The 19352-nt window shown below is 33.7% G+C and overlaps 1 protein-coding gene across 1 annotated transcript in view; it reads right to left on the reverse strand.

Annotated features, from left to right (window-relative positions):
• Positions 1–19352, reverse strand: part of CFAP47 (cilia and flagella associated protein 47) — a 514691-nt gene that overhangs the window by 380096 nt on the left and 115243 nt on the right. The window contains exons 22-24 of the mRNA XM_073901936.1: positions 19179–19320; positions 11553–11647; positions 5942–6101 (exon numbers count right to left, since the gene is read on the reverse strand). Of these exons, the coding sequence (XP_073758037.1) occupies positions 5942–6101; positions 11553–11647; positions 19179–19320 (397 nt within the window). The remainder of the gene's footprint in view (positions 1–5941; positions 6102–11552; positions 11648–19178; positions 19321–19352) is intronic.

Here is a 19352-nt window from a genome sequence, read left to right on the forward strand (position 1 = left end):
AGGAAGAACCTGTAAGTGAAGAAGGAAACAAAACAGAGGTGGGCAAGAAGTTATGAAAAGTTGTAGTTTTATAATCCAGATTCAAACTGATCCCATACGCAGCTATGGGATGTTAATTCACCAGAGGCTGTCCCAGCTGAGGGAGAGTTAGTTGGGCCAGCTGAGGTAGTAGCGCTGGTGAAGCTTACCCTCCTAGATACCTCTTTCCGCTAAGGGCACCCTTCTAGAGAAAGGGACAGATATAGCCCGTCAGAAGCCAATACCCACAACTGAGAGATGGATGGGAATACCCAGGAATGGGAATCTGGATGGGCCCAAACAGCATATAGAAGAGACTGCAATCCTAATGTTGCTTTCTAAGTAAGAATAATTAAGAAGAATAATAGGTAAGTTACTGTAACATCCTTTTAAACAGAAAAATAGTCTGGAAATGGCATTTGGTGTGCTTATTTAGTTAAGGCATATAAACTGTAAAGGTACTGAAGCAGATGCTTTAAATTAAAGACAAATACCAGGATAGAGTTCCTCAAAAAGGAGAAAAAAAAAAATCCTCATAGATGTGTTTTCAAGCACCTTCCTGCTGTTCCTTTGCTTCAGTCTGCTTAAAGAAGCTAGTTGTCAATACCCTCACTTCCTGAAGCTCATTACCAGAAAAATTCTATATTTTTATGCAGCAGGGATTCTCATGTTGGGAATTTTCTAAATTATGTGCCCCCTGGGGAGTGAAACATTGAAGCTATTTACATAAGAACTGAGAACAATCTTATTCAAGGAAAGTGAGAGTCTACCCACCTAAATTAGATTCAAGAACAATGGTTTGGATTCAGAAGGGATTGGAGATTCCCTTAGAGATCAGTATGGGTCACATATTCTATCACAGCCCCAGCCACTGTCCCTGTGGGGGTCCAAGGAAGAGATAAGAAAGGGGGAGTGAAAAGTAAAAACCACCTCACTAAAACTCTTGAAGGCCCTGACCTTATAAGGCAGCTCTGCGTGGTGGCCAGTATAACAGGTCTAGCCATGTGGAATTATGTAGATCCACCCGACTTAGGTGATATTGATGGCAAAGGATGTGTCTACAAGGCAAAGAAAAGAGAATGAGACATAAAGGCCCTGACCATGGCTTGGGATAAGAGGCTTACACCACAGTCAGATTACAAGAAAAGGGCAGAAGCAAAGTATAATCCATTCCTAATGCCTGCTAGAAGAAAATGGCAGATGCTACAGGAGAGCCCAAAGAACAAGGCCAAGATCTTACCGGTATAACTGAAAAAAATCCTAAGTCAATAATGAATGATCCATACACACGCAAACAAAGGTTGTCAACAGAAGCTGTCCCTGAAAAAGTTCAAGCATTGGACATATATACATATGAATATATATAAACATATATTTAAGTTGTAGAGTTTAAAAATACAATGACTGAAATGAAAAATTCACTATAGGGATTCAACAGTAGATTTGAACTAGCTACACAAAGAATCAGCCAACATGAAAAAATGTCAGTTGAATTTACTGATTCTAAGGAACAGAAAGAAAAAAGGCTTTGATTTGTCTTTAGCTGAAGATGGTATTTAAACCTAAATTTTAAGCCACCTCTGAGACTTACTCATTTTCCTCTGAGTTATCTCCCATGTATACATGAAATATACATGTATACATGATATATACATGTTAATAAACTTGTTTTCCAAAAAAGAATGAAAAATGAACAGAGCCTCAGAGATCTATAGGGCATCATGAGGAATACCAATATATGCAAAATAAGAATCCCTCGGATAGAGAAGAGACAGAGAGGGAGAAACACTGTTTGAAGAAATAATGGCCAAAAGCATCCAAATTTTAGTTTAAAAAATTTAATTAAAAATTTAATTAAAAAAAACCATTAATCTAAACATGTAAGAATTTCAGTGAACTGAAGTAGTAATCAAAAAACTTCTCACACAGAACAGCCAAAACCCAAATGCACTCATTGGTGAAATCTACTAAACATTTTGTGAAGAATTAGTATCAATCGCTATATAAATATCGTTATATTAATATATATTAATATGTATGAATATGAGTACTTCCCAAGACATTCTCTAAGAGCACGGTAACAGAAATGAATACTTCTGTTTATGGCCAATTGATTTTGAACAAGGGTACCGAGACAATTCAATGAGGAAGCAATATTCTTTTCAATAAATGGTGCTGGTACAAGTAGATATACCCATGCAGAAAAATGAAGATGGAGCCCTACCTTACACCGTATTAAAAAAAAAATAACTCAAAATAAGCCATAGACTTAAATGTAAGAGGTAAAATTACATGATTTTAGGAGAAAACAGAAGAATAATTCACCATGACCTTGGGTTATGTAATGTTTTCATAGATACAACACTGAAGGGGCACCTGGGTGTCTCAATTGTTAAGAATCTGCCTTTGGCTCAGGTCATGATCTCAGGGTCCTGGGATCGAGCCCCACATCAGGCTCCCTGCTCAGCGGGGAGTCTGCTTCTCCCTCTCCCTCTACTCCTGCCCCTGCTCATGCTCTCTAATAAATAAATAAAATCTTTAAGAAGAAAAAAAGATAACACTGAAAAGCCAAAGTAACAAAAGAAAAATTAGATAAAACAGACTTCATCAAAATTGAACTATTTTCCAATAGTTGAAAAGAGAAATCTCAGAATGAAATAAAATATTTTCAAATTGCATATCTAACAAAGTAATTTTATTCAGAATATATAAAGAACAGTGACAACTCAAAAATAAAAAGGCAGCCAAATTTTTTTTAAGGCATCCAAATTTTAAAATCAACAAATGTTTCAAACAGACCTTTCTCCAAAGATGACATACAAACTGACAATAGGCACATGTAAAGGTACTTAACATCATTAGTCATCAGGGAAATGCAAATAATAACTACAATGACCTATTACTTCATACTCACTAGGATAGCTATAATAAAAAAAGGTTACAAGAAGAGTTAGCAAGGATGTGGAGAAACTGGAACCCTCATTCATTGCTGATAAGATTTTAAATTGTTACAATTGCTTTGTAAAACAGTTCGGCAGTTTCTTAAAATGTTAAACATCAAGGGGCGCCTGGGTAGCTCAGTCGGTTAAGCGTCTGCCTTCGGCTCAGGTCAGGATCCTGGGGTCCTGGGATTGAGTCCTGCATCAGGCTCCCTGCTCAGCGGGGAGTCTGCTTCTCCCTCTGCCCCTCTCCCCTGCTCATGCTCTCTCTCTCTTGCAAAAATAAATAAAATATTAAAAAAATATAATAAACATCAAATTGTCCTATGACCCAACAATTCCACTCCAAGATATATAACCAAATAAAGGAAAACATGTGTCCTCACAGAATTGTACATGAATGTTCATAGCTGTTCTATTCATAAAAGCCAAAAAAGTAGAAATGATCCAAATGTCCATCAACTGAATAGACAATGAATGTCTATGAATAGACAACATGTGATATATCCTTACAATTATTGGTAATAGAAAGGAATTAAGTAGATTGATGCTACAACATGGCTAAACCTTGAAATTATTATGCAATGTGAAAGAAGCCAATCACAAGAGGACACACACTGTATGATTCTATTTATATGAAATGTCCACAGTAATCACATTCCTAGAGACAGCAAATAGTGGTCAGCAGTGGCTGAATGGAGGGGGAGATGCAGAGTGACTACCAATGGGTATGGACTTTCCTTCGCAGGCAATGAATATGTTCTAAAATTAGGCTGTGGTGATGGTTGCCCACTTATGACTATCCTAAAAACTAGTAGATTGTACACTTTAAAAAAATGTATTTTATGGTCTGTGAATCAAATTTTAATAAAGTTGTAATTAAAAAACACACTTTTAAAAATAATCATATCTGAGTGTGAATTTTATCTTTATAGTATCTAATCTAAAATATAAGAATTTAAGGCAAAATAGAAGGCATCTTCTTCCTCTTCTAGTAGTATCCCCATTTAAATGAACAATAAAAACAACTGAGAAAACCAGAAAATAAATGCATACTTGATTTGGAAAGAACTACTAAGGCAAAGTTAAAAGGGCTGTATTCAGTTCCATATGAGCCAGGAAAAGTAAAAGTTGTCTGCACTAGAAGAAAATAAATGAGGGTGACCAAAAGATCAAGGAGGTACTACCCTGGTCCCAACTCAAAAGGCCCCTATAACTCAACTCCAACTCCCCGAAGATTCCATTCTCCATTCAGCTGTTTAATTCTGAAGAACCCAGCACTCTTCATCCAACCTGTTGGCTTTGATCTGCTAGAGTCTTGCCTCCTGCTACCTCAATGCCTTAGAGATGGAAAAGACTCCAGCCCACTGATCAAGCAGTAAGAGGAATGGAATGACAGTTAGTGTGTAAACACACTAAATGGAAATAAAATTCCAAAGTATTTCAACAATTTCTTGAGTAAGAAATAAACCCATACTATAATTTTGTCTGTGGGCAAGTTCATGAATACTGTTCCATCATAGAACAGATAGGAAAATATGTGTCCAAAAAGGTATTGTTTTCAAAGGTTTAAAGATGATATAGAGAAGAGAAATAAGATGTATAGTATATAAAACAAAAATTTGATCAGTACATAAAATTTATGAAAAATAAAAAATATAAAGGAAATATGAAATGAAACTGCCTGAAAATTAATATATATTATAACACAAAATATGAGTAAGTTAAATTTCCCTCCTAAAAATCACATTTTAGTCTTGCTCAGGAAGAAAAGCAAGGTCCTTTGCTTTGCAGTACTGGTCTTAAATTTAAAAGACACAGACTGAAAATAAAATGATATATCAACCAAAGGCTGACAAACAGAAGACAAAGTGGCAATGTATCACATAAACAGCATTCAAGCAAATAGCATTTAGTAGAAAAAAGAACATTATTTTAAATGTATATACTTATTTATAAAAGATATATAAGACATATACTTTTTATAACATACAAAGATACAAAGCAAAACTACTGGAATCAAAGTTTTAACAAACTGCCATTGTAGTAACAGGTTCAGATAGATTATACTAACAATTGTAATGCAATTGTAATATAAATGTAATGTAGCAATATTGTATTAACAGATTCAGGAGGAGAATAAGGCAGAGAAAGAGATATTGTCAATGAAGAAACAAATTCATTAGTTACTATGATTTTAGATTATAAAACTATTTATTTAAAAAACAACAGAGAATAGTCTTTGAAAACTTCCAGATATAACCCGAGAAGTTCAGTATAGGAGCCAAGAGCCAGATAAACTACAAATATATTCTTTTTATATAGTGATAGGTAATTAAAAAAAGAATTTAAAAATTCTCATTCACAATGATGCATATAAAATAAACTTTCACTACCAGAAAAACATGCTATTCTTTGAAGGGAAAAATTCAATTGTATGCCGTTTTCTAGAAACAGGAAAAAAATAATGTATAGTTCATTTAGAAAAGTAAATGTGTAAGAACGGCCAAGAATTTTTGTGATAGGTTTGTAATGACAGAAAATTTGTCACACCAATTATAAAAAGGTACAATAAAGTTGTTTAATAAAAAACACCAGTAAAGAAATAGATGTATAGATAAATAGACATGCTGACCAGCTTCCCCCAAAGCAAGTAATCCAAGAGTACAAGCTAGATGTGGCAACGCCTTTTCTGACCTAACCTTGGAAGTCAGAAACCCTCACACCCATAATATCCCATGGGTGATATATCAGTCCTATTTGATGTGGGAGGGGACTCTATAAGGGCATGAATACCAAGAGGTGAGGATCATTGGGGTTCATTTTGGGGGATGGTGACCACAAAATTCTAGTATGAAACTTCCTTAGAACTGTTTTAAGAACACATAAAAAAATAATCTAAACTTTTGTGTACATGAGAAAATTAAATAATATGTGGGGATAAATTGAAATATCAATAACAAATATAGGAAAAAAGTACTTACTTGGACAGAAACTTATGGAAATAGTACATTCTTCGTGTGGTTGCAGAATCCCACTCAGCACACTAATCTTGAATGTGCCATCTTTGAAAAGTTTCCCAGTGTCACTAATATCCAAAGTCCATTCCACATCTTGTTTTGAAGTATTATGTAAGACAAGATCCTGTTTACACACAAAACAAATAAATAAATAAAAGACATTTATAAAAATTATAATATGCAATATAAAATTTAACTTGTTTTACCATGCCAACTTGAAGAACCTATGTACAAAGTCAAATGATTAACAGTGGAATTTATGGATAGTTTTAAAAGTGATGTTAGGCAAAAAAGGGGTATGCAAGTATGTTCATAGCCGATTAACAACTATGAAAAATACACAAAGGATAGAGACTGGGGTAAAATAAAAATGTCAAAATAGCTATGCTAGCTAGCAAGGATGTAGAGTAGCTACAACCTTCATTCATGATTGTGAGACTGTAAAATGGTACAGTCACTTTAGAAGACAGTTTGGCAGTTTCTTATACTGTTAAACATACAACTACCATAGGACCCAGTAATCCCATTCCTAAATATTTACTTAAGTGAAAACTTATGTTCACATAAGAATCTGTACGTTAATGATTATAATAACTTTGCTCATTGCCAAACAATGGAGGAAAAAAACCCAAGATTTCCTTGAAATAATGAATGGATAAACATTTCGTACAATGGAATAAAATTCAGTGATGAAGTAAGTGAAGTATTAATTCATACAAAAACATAAATGAATATTAAATATATTTGGCTAAGTGAAAGATGCCAGACCCAAATGGCCAAATTTTGTATAATTAAATTACCTGTCAATCTGGAAATGCAAAATTACATAGATGGAAAAAAAGAATCAGTGATCGCCAAGTGTTGGTGGAAGGAGGAGTAGCGGATTGAAAAGGGGTAACACTGAGAATTTGTAGTGTCGTGAAACTGTTCTGTAATGTATTGAAGTGGTAGACAAATTATTCTACATATTTTTCAAAACCCATAGAACTGTATACTACTAAGAGTGGACTTAAATGTACGTAAATTAAAAACAATCAACCAAGATGTTGAGAATCCCAGGATGGATTGTAGAGTACAACATGCTATATTACAAATGTATGAAATAATCTCACCGAAGTTAGTGGGGGTAAGAGGAATGGCTTAAGTAACAGAAAAACCGTGTTTTGACTGGAAACTATATAGCTAAAGACAAAAAATTACTCTTTATGAGCACTGTACTATAGTTGGTAAATATGTTAGCAATTCTAGCTACAGGATAAAAATTGTGAAACTTCCTTACTAGCAAACTAGTAAAAAATAAGCAAATAAATTATAAATAAGAGAACCAGGTTTCTCATTGTCAGAGAAAGTAGTTAAAAAGGAGCAAGGAAGAAAGACTGGAACAAGCCTTGTGCTAGTTTAGATTAGATTCAGAAATATCAGTTTGAACTCATCTTTAGCTAGCTAGATAGACAGATGGATGATGAGATAGAATGACAGAGAAATTATAGATATATGTATATTTACAAGTTAGTATACATACAAATATTTCCTGATTCTATTTGCCAAAAGGGCTGAGAACATGTGACACCCCAGTAGCAGCTAGCACATCTAGTGTACAGATCTTGGTTTCTAAATACCATTCTTCCATAAATGGTACTGGGGTTTGTTGGAGAAAATATTGATTAGAGAGCTAGAAAAAATAAATAAAAGATAAGCCTGGACCATTTGGTAGTGCCAGAAAGTATAAGAATGCTTTTTTTTTTAAGATTTTATTTATTTATTTGAGAGAGAAAGAATGAGAGATAGAGAGCACGAGAGGGAAGAGGGTCAGAGGGAGAAGCAGACTCCCCGCCGAGCAGGGAGCCCGATGCGGGACTCGATCCTGGGACTCCAGGATCATGACCTGAGCCGAAGGCAGTCGCTTAACCAGCTGAGCCACCCAGGCGCCCAAGTATAAGAATGCTTAAAAATCATAATGATGGGGGATGCCTGGATGGCTCAGTCAGTTAAGCGTCTGCCGTAGGCTCAGGTCATGTTCCCATGGTCCTGGGATCGAGTCCCACATCAGGCTCCTTGCTCAGCAGGGAGCCTGCTTATACCTCTGCCTGCTGCTCCCCCTGCTTGTGTGCGCTCTCTCTCTCTTTCTCTCTCTCCCTAACAAATAAAATACTTTAAAAAAATGATAATGAAGGAAGCATGTCAAAGGGCCAGTCTAAAAGAACTTTGAAGGGCCAGAGTTGGAACAAATTTAATAACAAAAATAATGTAATATTGGATTATAACTGAATGTATAAATATTTGTGAGGTCACACTGACATATTAAGTAATAAAATAACTAATAAATAAATTTTCCTTACAGAAAAATTCCAAATAATATATGTAAATACCTCCCTCCAGAGGGTGCAGCTTGACCCCCAAAACCATGAGTGTAGGCTGAAATTGACAAGTCACTTCTAAAATGCAGAGTATGAAAAAACAAAAAGTTTCTCCAACTTCCTTTCAATTCTCGTGACATATATCACCAGTGATAAATGCTGATATCATGTACTCCCTTCACATGATGTAACAAAAAAGACATCTCACCTCTGTTACATTCTTCCCCAAAACCCATGAAAAATAAGAATGCAGTTGAGTCAGGTGGAACAAATCAGACAAGCTAAAATTAAAGAACATTCTGAAACAATACCAAACCAGTACTCCTAAAAATTGACAAAGTCATAAAAAAATGAGCAAGATTGAGAGCCTGAACCTGTCACATATCAGAGGAAACGAAATGAAATATGATACCCTTGATTGGACCCTGACACAGTAAAACGACATTACTGAAAAACTGGTGAAACCCAAATAGAATCTGTTGTCTAATTAATAATTTTGTACTAATGTTAATTTCTTAGTTTTAAAAAATGTTGTATGGTTCTATAACATGTTAATAGGGAAAGTTGTGTGAATAATATACATAACTCTCTGTACTGTGTTTGTAATGTTCTGGTAAATCTGGGAGATATATGCGTGACTTGTGTGCAGGCTTGTCTTTCCAGTACAACATACTATTAAAATAAAACCTTCATCTAGGTATTGTTTTAACTTTACTCTTCAAAATTTGGAAAGTATAGAATGATCCATACAATTGGCACCACAACAAAATAATGTACTTCATAACTTTCTAAAGTATGATTGATTTAAAATATTCAGGATTTTAAAATTAGTCAATTTTATTCCCATTGTCTCTCAGTACTTAAACATCTATTTAGGTCTAATATTTGCAGCTTATAAAGAAAACAACATCTCTTAAAAAAGAAGGTGGACATGAAATTGTACTAGTCATTTGAATGCCTCATTTTTCTCATTCTGAAATGAGGAAATGGTAGATCTCTAAAACTACTATCCACTTCCAATCCTATCCCCAAGAATAGAATTGATACAGTCATCTATAAAGAAACATTGTTTAGTATATATCATATTGTGTTATTTTTTTAAAATAATTTTATCAAGATGATACATGTACACAGATTACACAAATAATTCAAAAATGCTTATAAAAAAACAGTTCTCCCAAACAACAACAAAAAAAACAGTTGTCCCACTCAACTTCTCCTTATCAACAATTCTGCTTCCCTGAAGCAACCAATTTTAGCTAAATTTTGGATTTTCTCTAATCGTTATAGCCTGATTCTAAATGCAACATTGATAAGGCTTACTTTAGTTTTCTTATTGCTGCCATAACAAATTACCACAAACTTAGTAGTTTAAACCAACACAAATTTATTAAATTACAGTCTTGTAGGTTAGAAGTTCAACAGGCTTATCACTGGACTAAGATCAAGGTGTCAGAAGGAACTATGATACTTTCTGGAGGGGTCCAAAGAAGACTTTCCTTGCCATTCCCAGTTTCTAGAGGGCAAACACATTCTTTGGCTGGTGGCCTCCTTCCACTATCTTCAAATCCAGCAACATCATATGTCTCTACCCTTCTTCTGTCATCACATTTCCTTCTGAGCACAGTCAGGAAAGTTTCTCTGGTTTTAACCATTCATGTGATTCAACTGGGACCACCTAGACAATCTAGCATAATCTCCCTTGCTCAGGGGCCTTCATCTCCATCACATGACACATCAACCAAGTATCTTCTACAATATAAGATAGTGTACTCACACATTCTAGGGATTGGAATTGGATAACTTTGGGGACCATTACTCTATCACATGGCTATTTCGTGATTTATCAGACCCAGCTATTCTCTACAGTGCCAACTAGTAAAGACGAGGATTTAGCTCATATATATAATCTTCCCTCCTCTGTCCACCTCCCAATTTTGGATATTTATATTATTTTAATTCTTTCATTAGTCACCTGGTAGCTTAAAGCAGTATATTTATAACTCTAGTTCTTCTGTCAACTTTAGATAATTCCCTTTAATTACTTACTATGTAAAATGAGTTTCACTCTTCTTTCTTCTACCATTCCCAACCCTTCTGTCAACTTAATCTTCACATACACATTGTACATATCACACATCTGTCATTTTGCAGGTAATATACTATATATGATCAAATTTTAATTCTGCCCCATAAACATATTAAGCCTTCTCTGTATTATGTATTTTATTATGACTATGTAAATATCATTCATGCAAATCCAAGCAGTGCATTAGAGTCACATTTCCTTCTCTGTGGGGCCAATGTGACTGTTTTGCCACTCAAGGGAGAAGGCTCTTGTCTAGATCATCTTTTATTATGCCAAGTGAAAAAAATTTCAATAATATAAAATAATCTCACATTTATAAAGCAATTGCTTTTCCTTTGGAATTCAGTCCAATTCAGTTCACTAAATCTTCCTTTCTAGCCCCACATACAAAGCCTTTTGCATCCTTGAAGTTATGTTAGAGTTGGAAGTCTTACTGATATTTTATACTTGAAACAGTCACATTTTAATTTCAAAAGAGATCCTTTATTCTTCTCTAATTATAATTTCATATAGGACTCTGCTATTATTTGACACATGCAATGTAAAATATTTTCTCCATATAATTTTTCTTCAAAGCTACAGAGGTTCAAAATTGATTGCAGGAAGGCAATATATAAGACAATAAAGGGGTACTACAAATACAAATTCCTACTATGTATGCATGAGCTTCCTTCTTATGCATGTCTCTTTTTCTTTCTAGATGGATTCATAATTAGGAGAGACACATAAATATCTAGTAAGAAAAAAGAGTAGATTGTCATAGAAGTCACTTTATTATATGGCTGGACCTTTCCAATTTTTATTATTACCTTTCACCACATTTCCTTACCTGACTTGAACATATTTCATATTAATTTAATCATAGCTTCCATTTATATAAGGAGAGTCTAGTAACTTAATTCTATTTAAAATATTTTGAATAGTCCTATTAAATATATGTATATATAAAAAATGGCTGTATATGTATTTATATACTTTGATAATTACTTCTGAGAAATATGATATATACATATGCAAGTTCTCTAAAAATGAAAGTATTCTTACAACACATGTTTCAGAAAAATCAACTCAATAAACTAAAAACCATAATAAAAAAAAGTTGTAAACTGCATCAATTCTCTATACATACCTGAGTTTTTGTGACCTTGTTATTAGGATCCAAAATATGTAATGGCATTTCAAATATAAAATCAGTGCTGGATAGTCTCAATGGTGCTTGCAATACTATGAGATGAAAGTAAATACACTGATAAAATATTAAGAGATATTAGCTTATAGATAATTATTACTACACTTTTCAACACAAAACAATAAAAATAAATTTTTTTTATCTTTAGGTACCCAGACAGAAAACAAAGTCACACTTTAAAATATTTATAGAATATCATGGTTTATCACATCCATAAAATTCCAGTGTTGTATTTTAATGGTAACTAATTACAAGTACAATAGAAAAATTAGCCTTGAGAGATTAAAAGTATAAAATATACTAAATATTGAGCTGAGAATAAAGTAAACACAGTTAAAATGATCTCTATAATAGAGTTTGACCAATGCAGAAGTACAAAAGTGAAAAGAAACATGTCTTTTGTAAATATTTTCTCCCAGTCAGTGGTTTGTCTTTTTGGTCTTTTGACAGTATCTTTTGCAGAGCAGAAACTTATCATTTTAATGAACTCCAGCTTCTCAATTCTTCCTTCACAGATATTGCCTCTGTTGTTGTATCTAAAATGTTATCGCCAAAGTTCATGTAGATTTTTTTCTTCTGTTATCTCCCAAAAGTTTTGTAATTTTGCATTTTATGTTTAGGTCTGTAATCCATTTTAAGTTAATTTTTGTGAAGGTACAAGGTCTGTATCTAGATTCACTCTTTTGCTTGTGATGTCCAGTTGTTCAGCACTATTTTTTGAAAAGACTATCTTTCCTGAGCTGTATTGCCTGTGCTCATCTGTCAAAGATCAATTGACTACATTTATGTGGGTCTATTTCTGGGCTCTATTTTCTATTCCACTGATCTATTTGTTTATATTTCTGCTAATACCAAAGTCTTGTGATTACTGCACCTTTGTAGAAAGTCTTGAAGTTGGATAGTGTCAGTCCTCCAATTTTGTTCTTCTCCTTCAGTAGTGTTGGCTATTGTGGGTCTTTCCCCTTTCCATATAAACTTTTAATCAATCTGGCAATACCCATAAAATAACTTTCTGGGATTTTGATTGAGATTGCACTGAATCTCTGGATGAAGTTGGGAAGTGCCATCTTAATAATATTGAGACTTCCTATGCATGAACATGGAATATCACTCCATTTATTTAAGTCTTCTTTGATATCTTTCATCAGATAAATTTCATCATTTGCTATCTTTCCTTATATAGATCTTGTAAATACTTTGCTATATTTATACCTATTTCATTTTTGGAGGGGTGCTAATGTAAATGGTATTTTGTATTTAATTTCAAATTCCATTTATTCATTGCTTATATATGGGAAAGCAATTGACTTTTGTACATTAAGTTTGTATCCTGCAACCTTGCTGTAATAGCTTATTGGTTCCAGAAGTGTTTTTCTTAAGTGACTCTTTCAGATTTTCTACATAAACAATCATGTCATCAATAAATGAACAGTTGTTCTTCCTTCCCAATCTGTGTATCTTTTTCATGTCCTATTGCACTAGCTAGAACTTCTAGTACAATGATAAAAAGAAGTGGTGAGAAGGGATATTCTAGCTGGGTTTCTAATTTTAATGAGAAAGCTTTGAGTTTCTCATCATTAAGAATGATAATAGCTGCAGGGTATTTATATATAATTTTATCAAGTTGAGAAAATTCTGTTCCAGCCCTCATTTCCTAAGCTGTTTTCATGAATGGGTATTAGATTTTATAAAATGTTTTATTTCCCCTGAATCTACTGATATGATCATGTGATATTTTTTTCTCTATCCTGTTCATATAATGGAATGCACTGATTTCTGAATGTGAACCAACCTTGTATACATGAGATAAATCTCACTTGTTCATGGTGCATAATTCTTTTATACATTGTTGGATTTGATTTGTTAATATTTTGTTAAGGACTTTTGTATCCACGCTGAGAAGAGATATTGGTCTGCTGTTTTCTATTCTTGTAATGCCTTTGTCTGGTTTGGTATTAGAGTAAAACTGACCTCAAAATGAGTTAGAATGAGTTAGAAAGTATTCTTTCTCTTTCTATCTTCTGAAAGAGATTGTAGAGAATTGATTACAGAAAATTGGTATGATTCCATCTCTAAATGTTTGATAGAGTCCACGAATGGATCCATCTGGGCCTGGTGCTTTCTGTTTTTGAAGGTTACTTAATTACTAATTCAGTTTTTTTAATAGATTGAGGTCTATCCAGACTGTCTATTTCTTCTTGTGTGAGTTTTGGTAGATTGTGTCTTTCAAGGAATTGCTCCATATCATCTAGCTTATCAAATTTGCATGCATATTGTTGTTGATGTATTAACCTATTATCCTTTTAATTTGAAGAAATATTTTCCAGAAAACCTGAAGTGCTCAAGATTAAAGTCTTACGCACTAACATTTTGACCTCTTTCAACATTCACTGGGATCCAGATGGTCAGGAAATGATATAATAGTTGATAATGAAGCCAGCATTGTGAGACTCACTAATAATCATGAGAGAATCGGCAAAAATCAACAGACATTTAAGTAGCTCCTCAGCATGAAGGAGAAATAATTCAGCAAAAATTGAGACAATGTAGTAATAGAAGAAAATTTCAAGGAAATTATCATAATACAAGTGGAGATAAAAAATGTTTTTATTTTTCAGAATTCTATAGGTAAAGAAATAATCACAAAAGTTAACTCTCATTAGATTAAAATTGCCAAAATTTCTTAAGACATAATAAAATCAGAAAAATATCCTGAGAAGTACAACAAAAAGATAAGGAAAAGGACAATAGGAAAGAAAATATAAGACATTTAAAATATATAACATAACCCAAGACATACAAAACACAACCAATAAAGCCTTAGAGAAAGAAATATAGAAAATGGTGGGACGAACTTTTCAAGGAAATAGTTTATGAAAACTTTATAGAACTGGAGGATATGAATTTCCAGATTGAAAAGAACATAAGACAAGAACATAAGACAAAAGATTCACACTAAAGTTATCAGTGTGAAATAAGAGAATTTTATACTAAACCAAATTATCATTCAAGTATGAAAGGAAAAACAAAGATATTTTCAGACATGGAAATTCTTAAAAATTAGCTCCCTTTGCCCTTTCTTTACAAGCTCCTGGAAAATGTAATCTACCTAAATGGTGAAGTAAACCAAGAAATAGGAAGGTAGGGATTGAAAAAACAGGAGATTCAAAACAGAAAAGAGTTAAAAAAAAATCCCTACAATTATAGTGAAAGGAAATCTTAGACAAAAGTTCTGCCGCAGGGAAAGTATCTACTTCATGTTGTAGAAGAAGGTTGTTGTGCTCCAGGAAAGTTGCTTTAAGAGAATAAACAGATATGACATATTATGTGACAGTCTAGACTATGTGGAACATTGTCCAGACAAGCGTAATATAAAGGAGAGCTTTGTGGCATGGGAGAATTTAGTCAAATATCTAAGGACAATTGAGCAATTAATAACTCCAGGGATAAACAAAAATTTGAAGGAAAGTAAATAAAATAACTATGCAGTTACACTACTTGGCTTAACAATGAACAATGTATCATCATAACAATTATATTTCTGATAAAAATTTTAATTGAAATTACAACTATAATTACATTACAAAATGGATAACAGGAGTTAATGTTTCAAGTTAGTGCAGATGCTTGTCATTAAATAAGTGTTTTCATTAGATAATTAATGAAAAAATCACTGCCTCTGGGATGCAGGATAAGCCCTGAGAAGGAGATAATGGATTGCAATTCTGGATTAGCACTATTTTACTTTTAAAATATATATATGTAATTTGGGAGAAAAGTGATAACAGAAAGCTTGTGAGCCTCCTACTGAGGCATTATCCTTCTATTGAGGGTGGAGCTCAGGGAATAACGGACTTGACCAAGCATCCTTGAAACATAAAAATGGAATTGACCAGTGGACTATTCAAAAAAAACCTTGACATACATTACCTGTCCAAATGGCCAATCAAATGTATCTGGAATTTATGGATTTATGAGGCACTGCTGGTAAGGGAATGAGAATTCCTCATGTAGATACTTCCTACTGATATTAAGAGTACAAAAATGGGAAGCTCCAAACAAAAAACAGCTTCCCTTGGGAACAGGTTTCTAAAAATGACATTCAAAAGTCATATGTTAACTCAAAAGCAAAAAGCATCTTAAGGAGGGAGAAAAGGACAATTTGGAAGCTGTGTCTGATAGATGCCAACTTCTACAGGAAGAAATGTTACATGTCTGCCTGACTATACTTGTATCATTTGAATCATTAGTAAACTTTGGGTTTGGTAAGTTATATAATATAATCAAGTTTGCTTTGACATTCCAATCCTTTCTGGAAATACAGCAATTTTTTTTTTACAAATTAGTATAGAAATTGTTGAATGAATTTTAAACCACTAAAAATAGAAAAAGAAAAAAACAGAATTACATATATACCAAATCTGAAGATGGGGAAGATGGTCTAATCTTTAGAACAATGTTAGAAATCACAGAGGAAATCATAGCTAAATTTCACTATAAAATTATTAAAAGTATTTATTGAACAACAAATAAAACTAAAAGCAAACAATGGAACTTGGAAAAAACTCACAGTAAAGGTGAAAAAAACTGATATAAATAAATAAGGAAATTACTGACATCTATCAGACAAATACATCACCACAATGATAAAGGTAAAGTTCATGAGCAGATAACTTACATATGAAATATATTATTAAGAGCAAAGATAGAAAAATTTTTAATCCTCATAAGTAATCAAAGAAATTGAAATGATATTCTTTTAATCACATAGAAAAATAGCCAATTTCTTTAATTCATGGCTGGTTAGAGTTTACACTGAAGGAGAGGTAAAACAGCTTAACTCTTTACAAAAGCCCTTTCGCAAAATGTATCAAGAGCTTTAACACGTATACACTTTTTTTTGAGAGAGAGAGAGAAAGCCCGGGTATGTACTTGTTGGAGGAGGGGGGAGGGGCAGAGGGAGAGGGAGAGAGAGATTGCATAAGCAGGATCCACGCCCAACATGGAGCCCAACCTCATGACCCTGAGATCATAACCAGAACCAAAGTCAAGAGTTGGATGCTTAACGGCTGAGCCACCCAGGCATCCCTAATATGTATGGACTTCAGAAGGAATGCAGCCAATTCAGAGAATCTCACTTTTTAAAAAATCTAAACAGGGAGAAAGTATTCTACACAAAAATGTTCAATACTACAATATTTATATGAATAAGAAAATTAAAAAATGAATAAGAAAATAAAAGAAATTTATTTTCTTATTTTTCTTATTCATATAAATCCTTATGATTATGCTTAAATAATCTATAAGAGACACTTATTGGATTAAATATTCTGTAATAGTTATCAGTGTTAATTTATACAATTAAGAGTGTATAACATCCAAGTAAAAGTTTCTATTAAGAGTGAAGAGATTTCAACTTAACTGGCAGTTAAGATCACAACTATGTTAAAAAAACATAATAAAGGCATAGAACAAAAGAAGAGTAAGTTACCAAGATATTAATAATAGTATGCTCTACATATTCTCATTCCAGATGACATTTCTGTGTTTCTAACATTTTCCAACTTTCCATAATGACGATACATTAATTTTTATTTGTCAAGTAGGTAAATTTTATTTTTCACCTAAGTAATTTACCTAATTCAGAAAACAAAATTAGACAATGATTTTTTCCCTAAAATGATATCTAAAAACAAGGGACAAAACTCCATGGAGCCTCCCTACCAGCTGCAGAACTCTTAATTCTGTATTTTTCTGTATTTTAAACAGCAGGGAAATAAATCTCTATATTGTGTATGCTACTTTCATGAGGCTTCTCTTACTAGGTGCCAAGCGCAATCATCAACTGAGCACTATTTTATTATTAATAACAACTTAATGTTAGAATTACAAAAACAAAGTATTTCATAATATAGCATAGACTAGACTTAACTTTTCATGAAAACTACTTAAACACATATAATAAGGGCGCCTGGGTGGCTCAGTTGGTTAAGCCACTGCCTTCGGCTCAGGTCATGATCCTGGAGTCCCGGGATCGAGTCCCGCATCGGGCTCCCTGCTCGGCAGGGAGTCTGCTTCTCCCTCTGACCCTCTCCCCTCTCATGTGCTCTCTCTCTCTCATTCTTTCTCTCAAATAAATAAATAAAATCTTTAAAAAAAAAAACACATATAATAAAACACAAAACCAAAGCTTGTCAAAAGAAGGGTTTACAAAAAAAAAAGGTAGGGTTTACAGAGTGAATTGGTTTTATATTTGAATATTTAGAGAAAATGAGTAAATTACTCAAAAACTTAATATACTTACCCTTCTTTTGTTTCTTTGTTTTTACTTACCCTTCTTTACATGAACTTAGTCCTTTAGTAACCCATTCCTTGGGGGGGGGAAATTTTTCTTAAATAAAATTTTCATCATTTCATTATATATCTAAAGTATTTTAATAATTTACATTTTGATTTAATCATTTTAAAATTACCCATACAATAAATAACTAAACTGACCTTTGTTTTTAATTATAACCAATTTTTTAAAGCAAGAGCCACTGATCTGAGATTATGTCCATGCTATTGTCACTTGCTAAACCCCAAGACCTGACCTCTACTGCCCACCTGCTTGAACTCACTAACCTTTGTCTTACATTTTTCCCTAAGCTCTTCTTTTCAGCTTACCTCCTAACTCAGGCAAATGAAACTGGAAACCACCCTGTAGGTGATGGCAACTGCCCTGACAAGACCTCCCACCCACCCTAGACTACCCGGACCTTTTGAGCTAAACCTCTAGCTCATACCTGCACAGACACACCATGGAGTGACCTCTGGAATGACCTACCAGTACCTTTGCTTCATTATAGTACTAAAATCTCCACCCAAGGAGGAGCCTCAGCCTCATTTGCATAACATACAATGTATGTATAGGCAGGTTTCATTAAGGCTCATGTGTGACATTATGGCCACCTCTACATATGATAAGAAGGCTTCCCTAGCTAAATAGTCATCCTAGGGCTGCCTGGGTGGCTTAGTCAGTTAAGCAACTGACTCTTGATTTCGGCTCAGGTCATGAACTCAGGGTAGTGAGACTGAGCCCTGCATCAGGCTCCACGCTGAGCTTGGAGCCTGCTCCAGTTTCTCTCTCTGCCCCTCCCCCACTGCTCATGTTCTTTCTCTCAGGAAAAAATAAATAATTAATTAAATAAAAATTAAAAGTAGAAATAAATAAATATTCATCTAACCCTAAACAAAAAGTAACCCTTCACCTGATGTCAGGGATTCACGGCTTTGGAAGCCACTGCCCGTGATCTCCTCAATAAAGTTATCTTTGTGTGACAACTTCACCAGGTGCAGTTTCTGTAACTCAACAAGGAGTGAACTTGGTTTGGTTACACTATTTCTCAAAATTCATTCTCACAGGCACAATTTAAATCACACACGCAGAAATCCTATCATAATTTTACTTTCGACTATTTCTATTTTTAAAAAAGTAAATATCATATTCTGAATTGTTAAACTTTTAGCTGCTTAAGTGTAAATATTTGGTATGGGCACACCAAGTGAATGTTTCACAGTACATACCAGTAGCTTGAACATAACACGGTCGAATAAGTGGTGTTGTCTTTGGAATCATAGGAGAATTTGACAAACAATATTGAGTGTAAAGTTCTGAAGCCCTGAAGAAATTAATTTGAACTTGAATGCTGAAGTCATATGTTGCCACCTGACAGAGAAAAAAATACATTACACCTGTGA

Source organism: Callorhinus ursinus, unplaced genomic scaffold (assembly GCF_003265705.2).
Source record: "Callorhinus ursinus isolate GAN/ISIS: 27379988/994484 unplaced genomic scaffold, GSC_fseal_2.0 scaffold16, whole genome shotgun sequence".
In the NCBI taxonomy this organism is placed as follows: domain Eukaryota; kingdom Metazoa; phylum Chordata; class Mammalia; order Carnivora; family Otariidae; genus Callorhinus; species Callorhinus ursinus.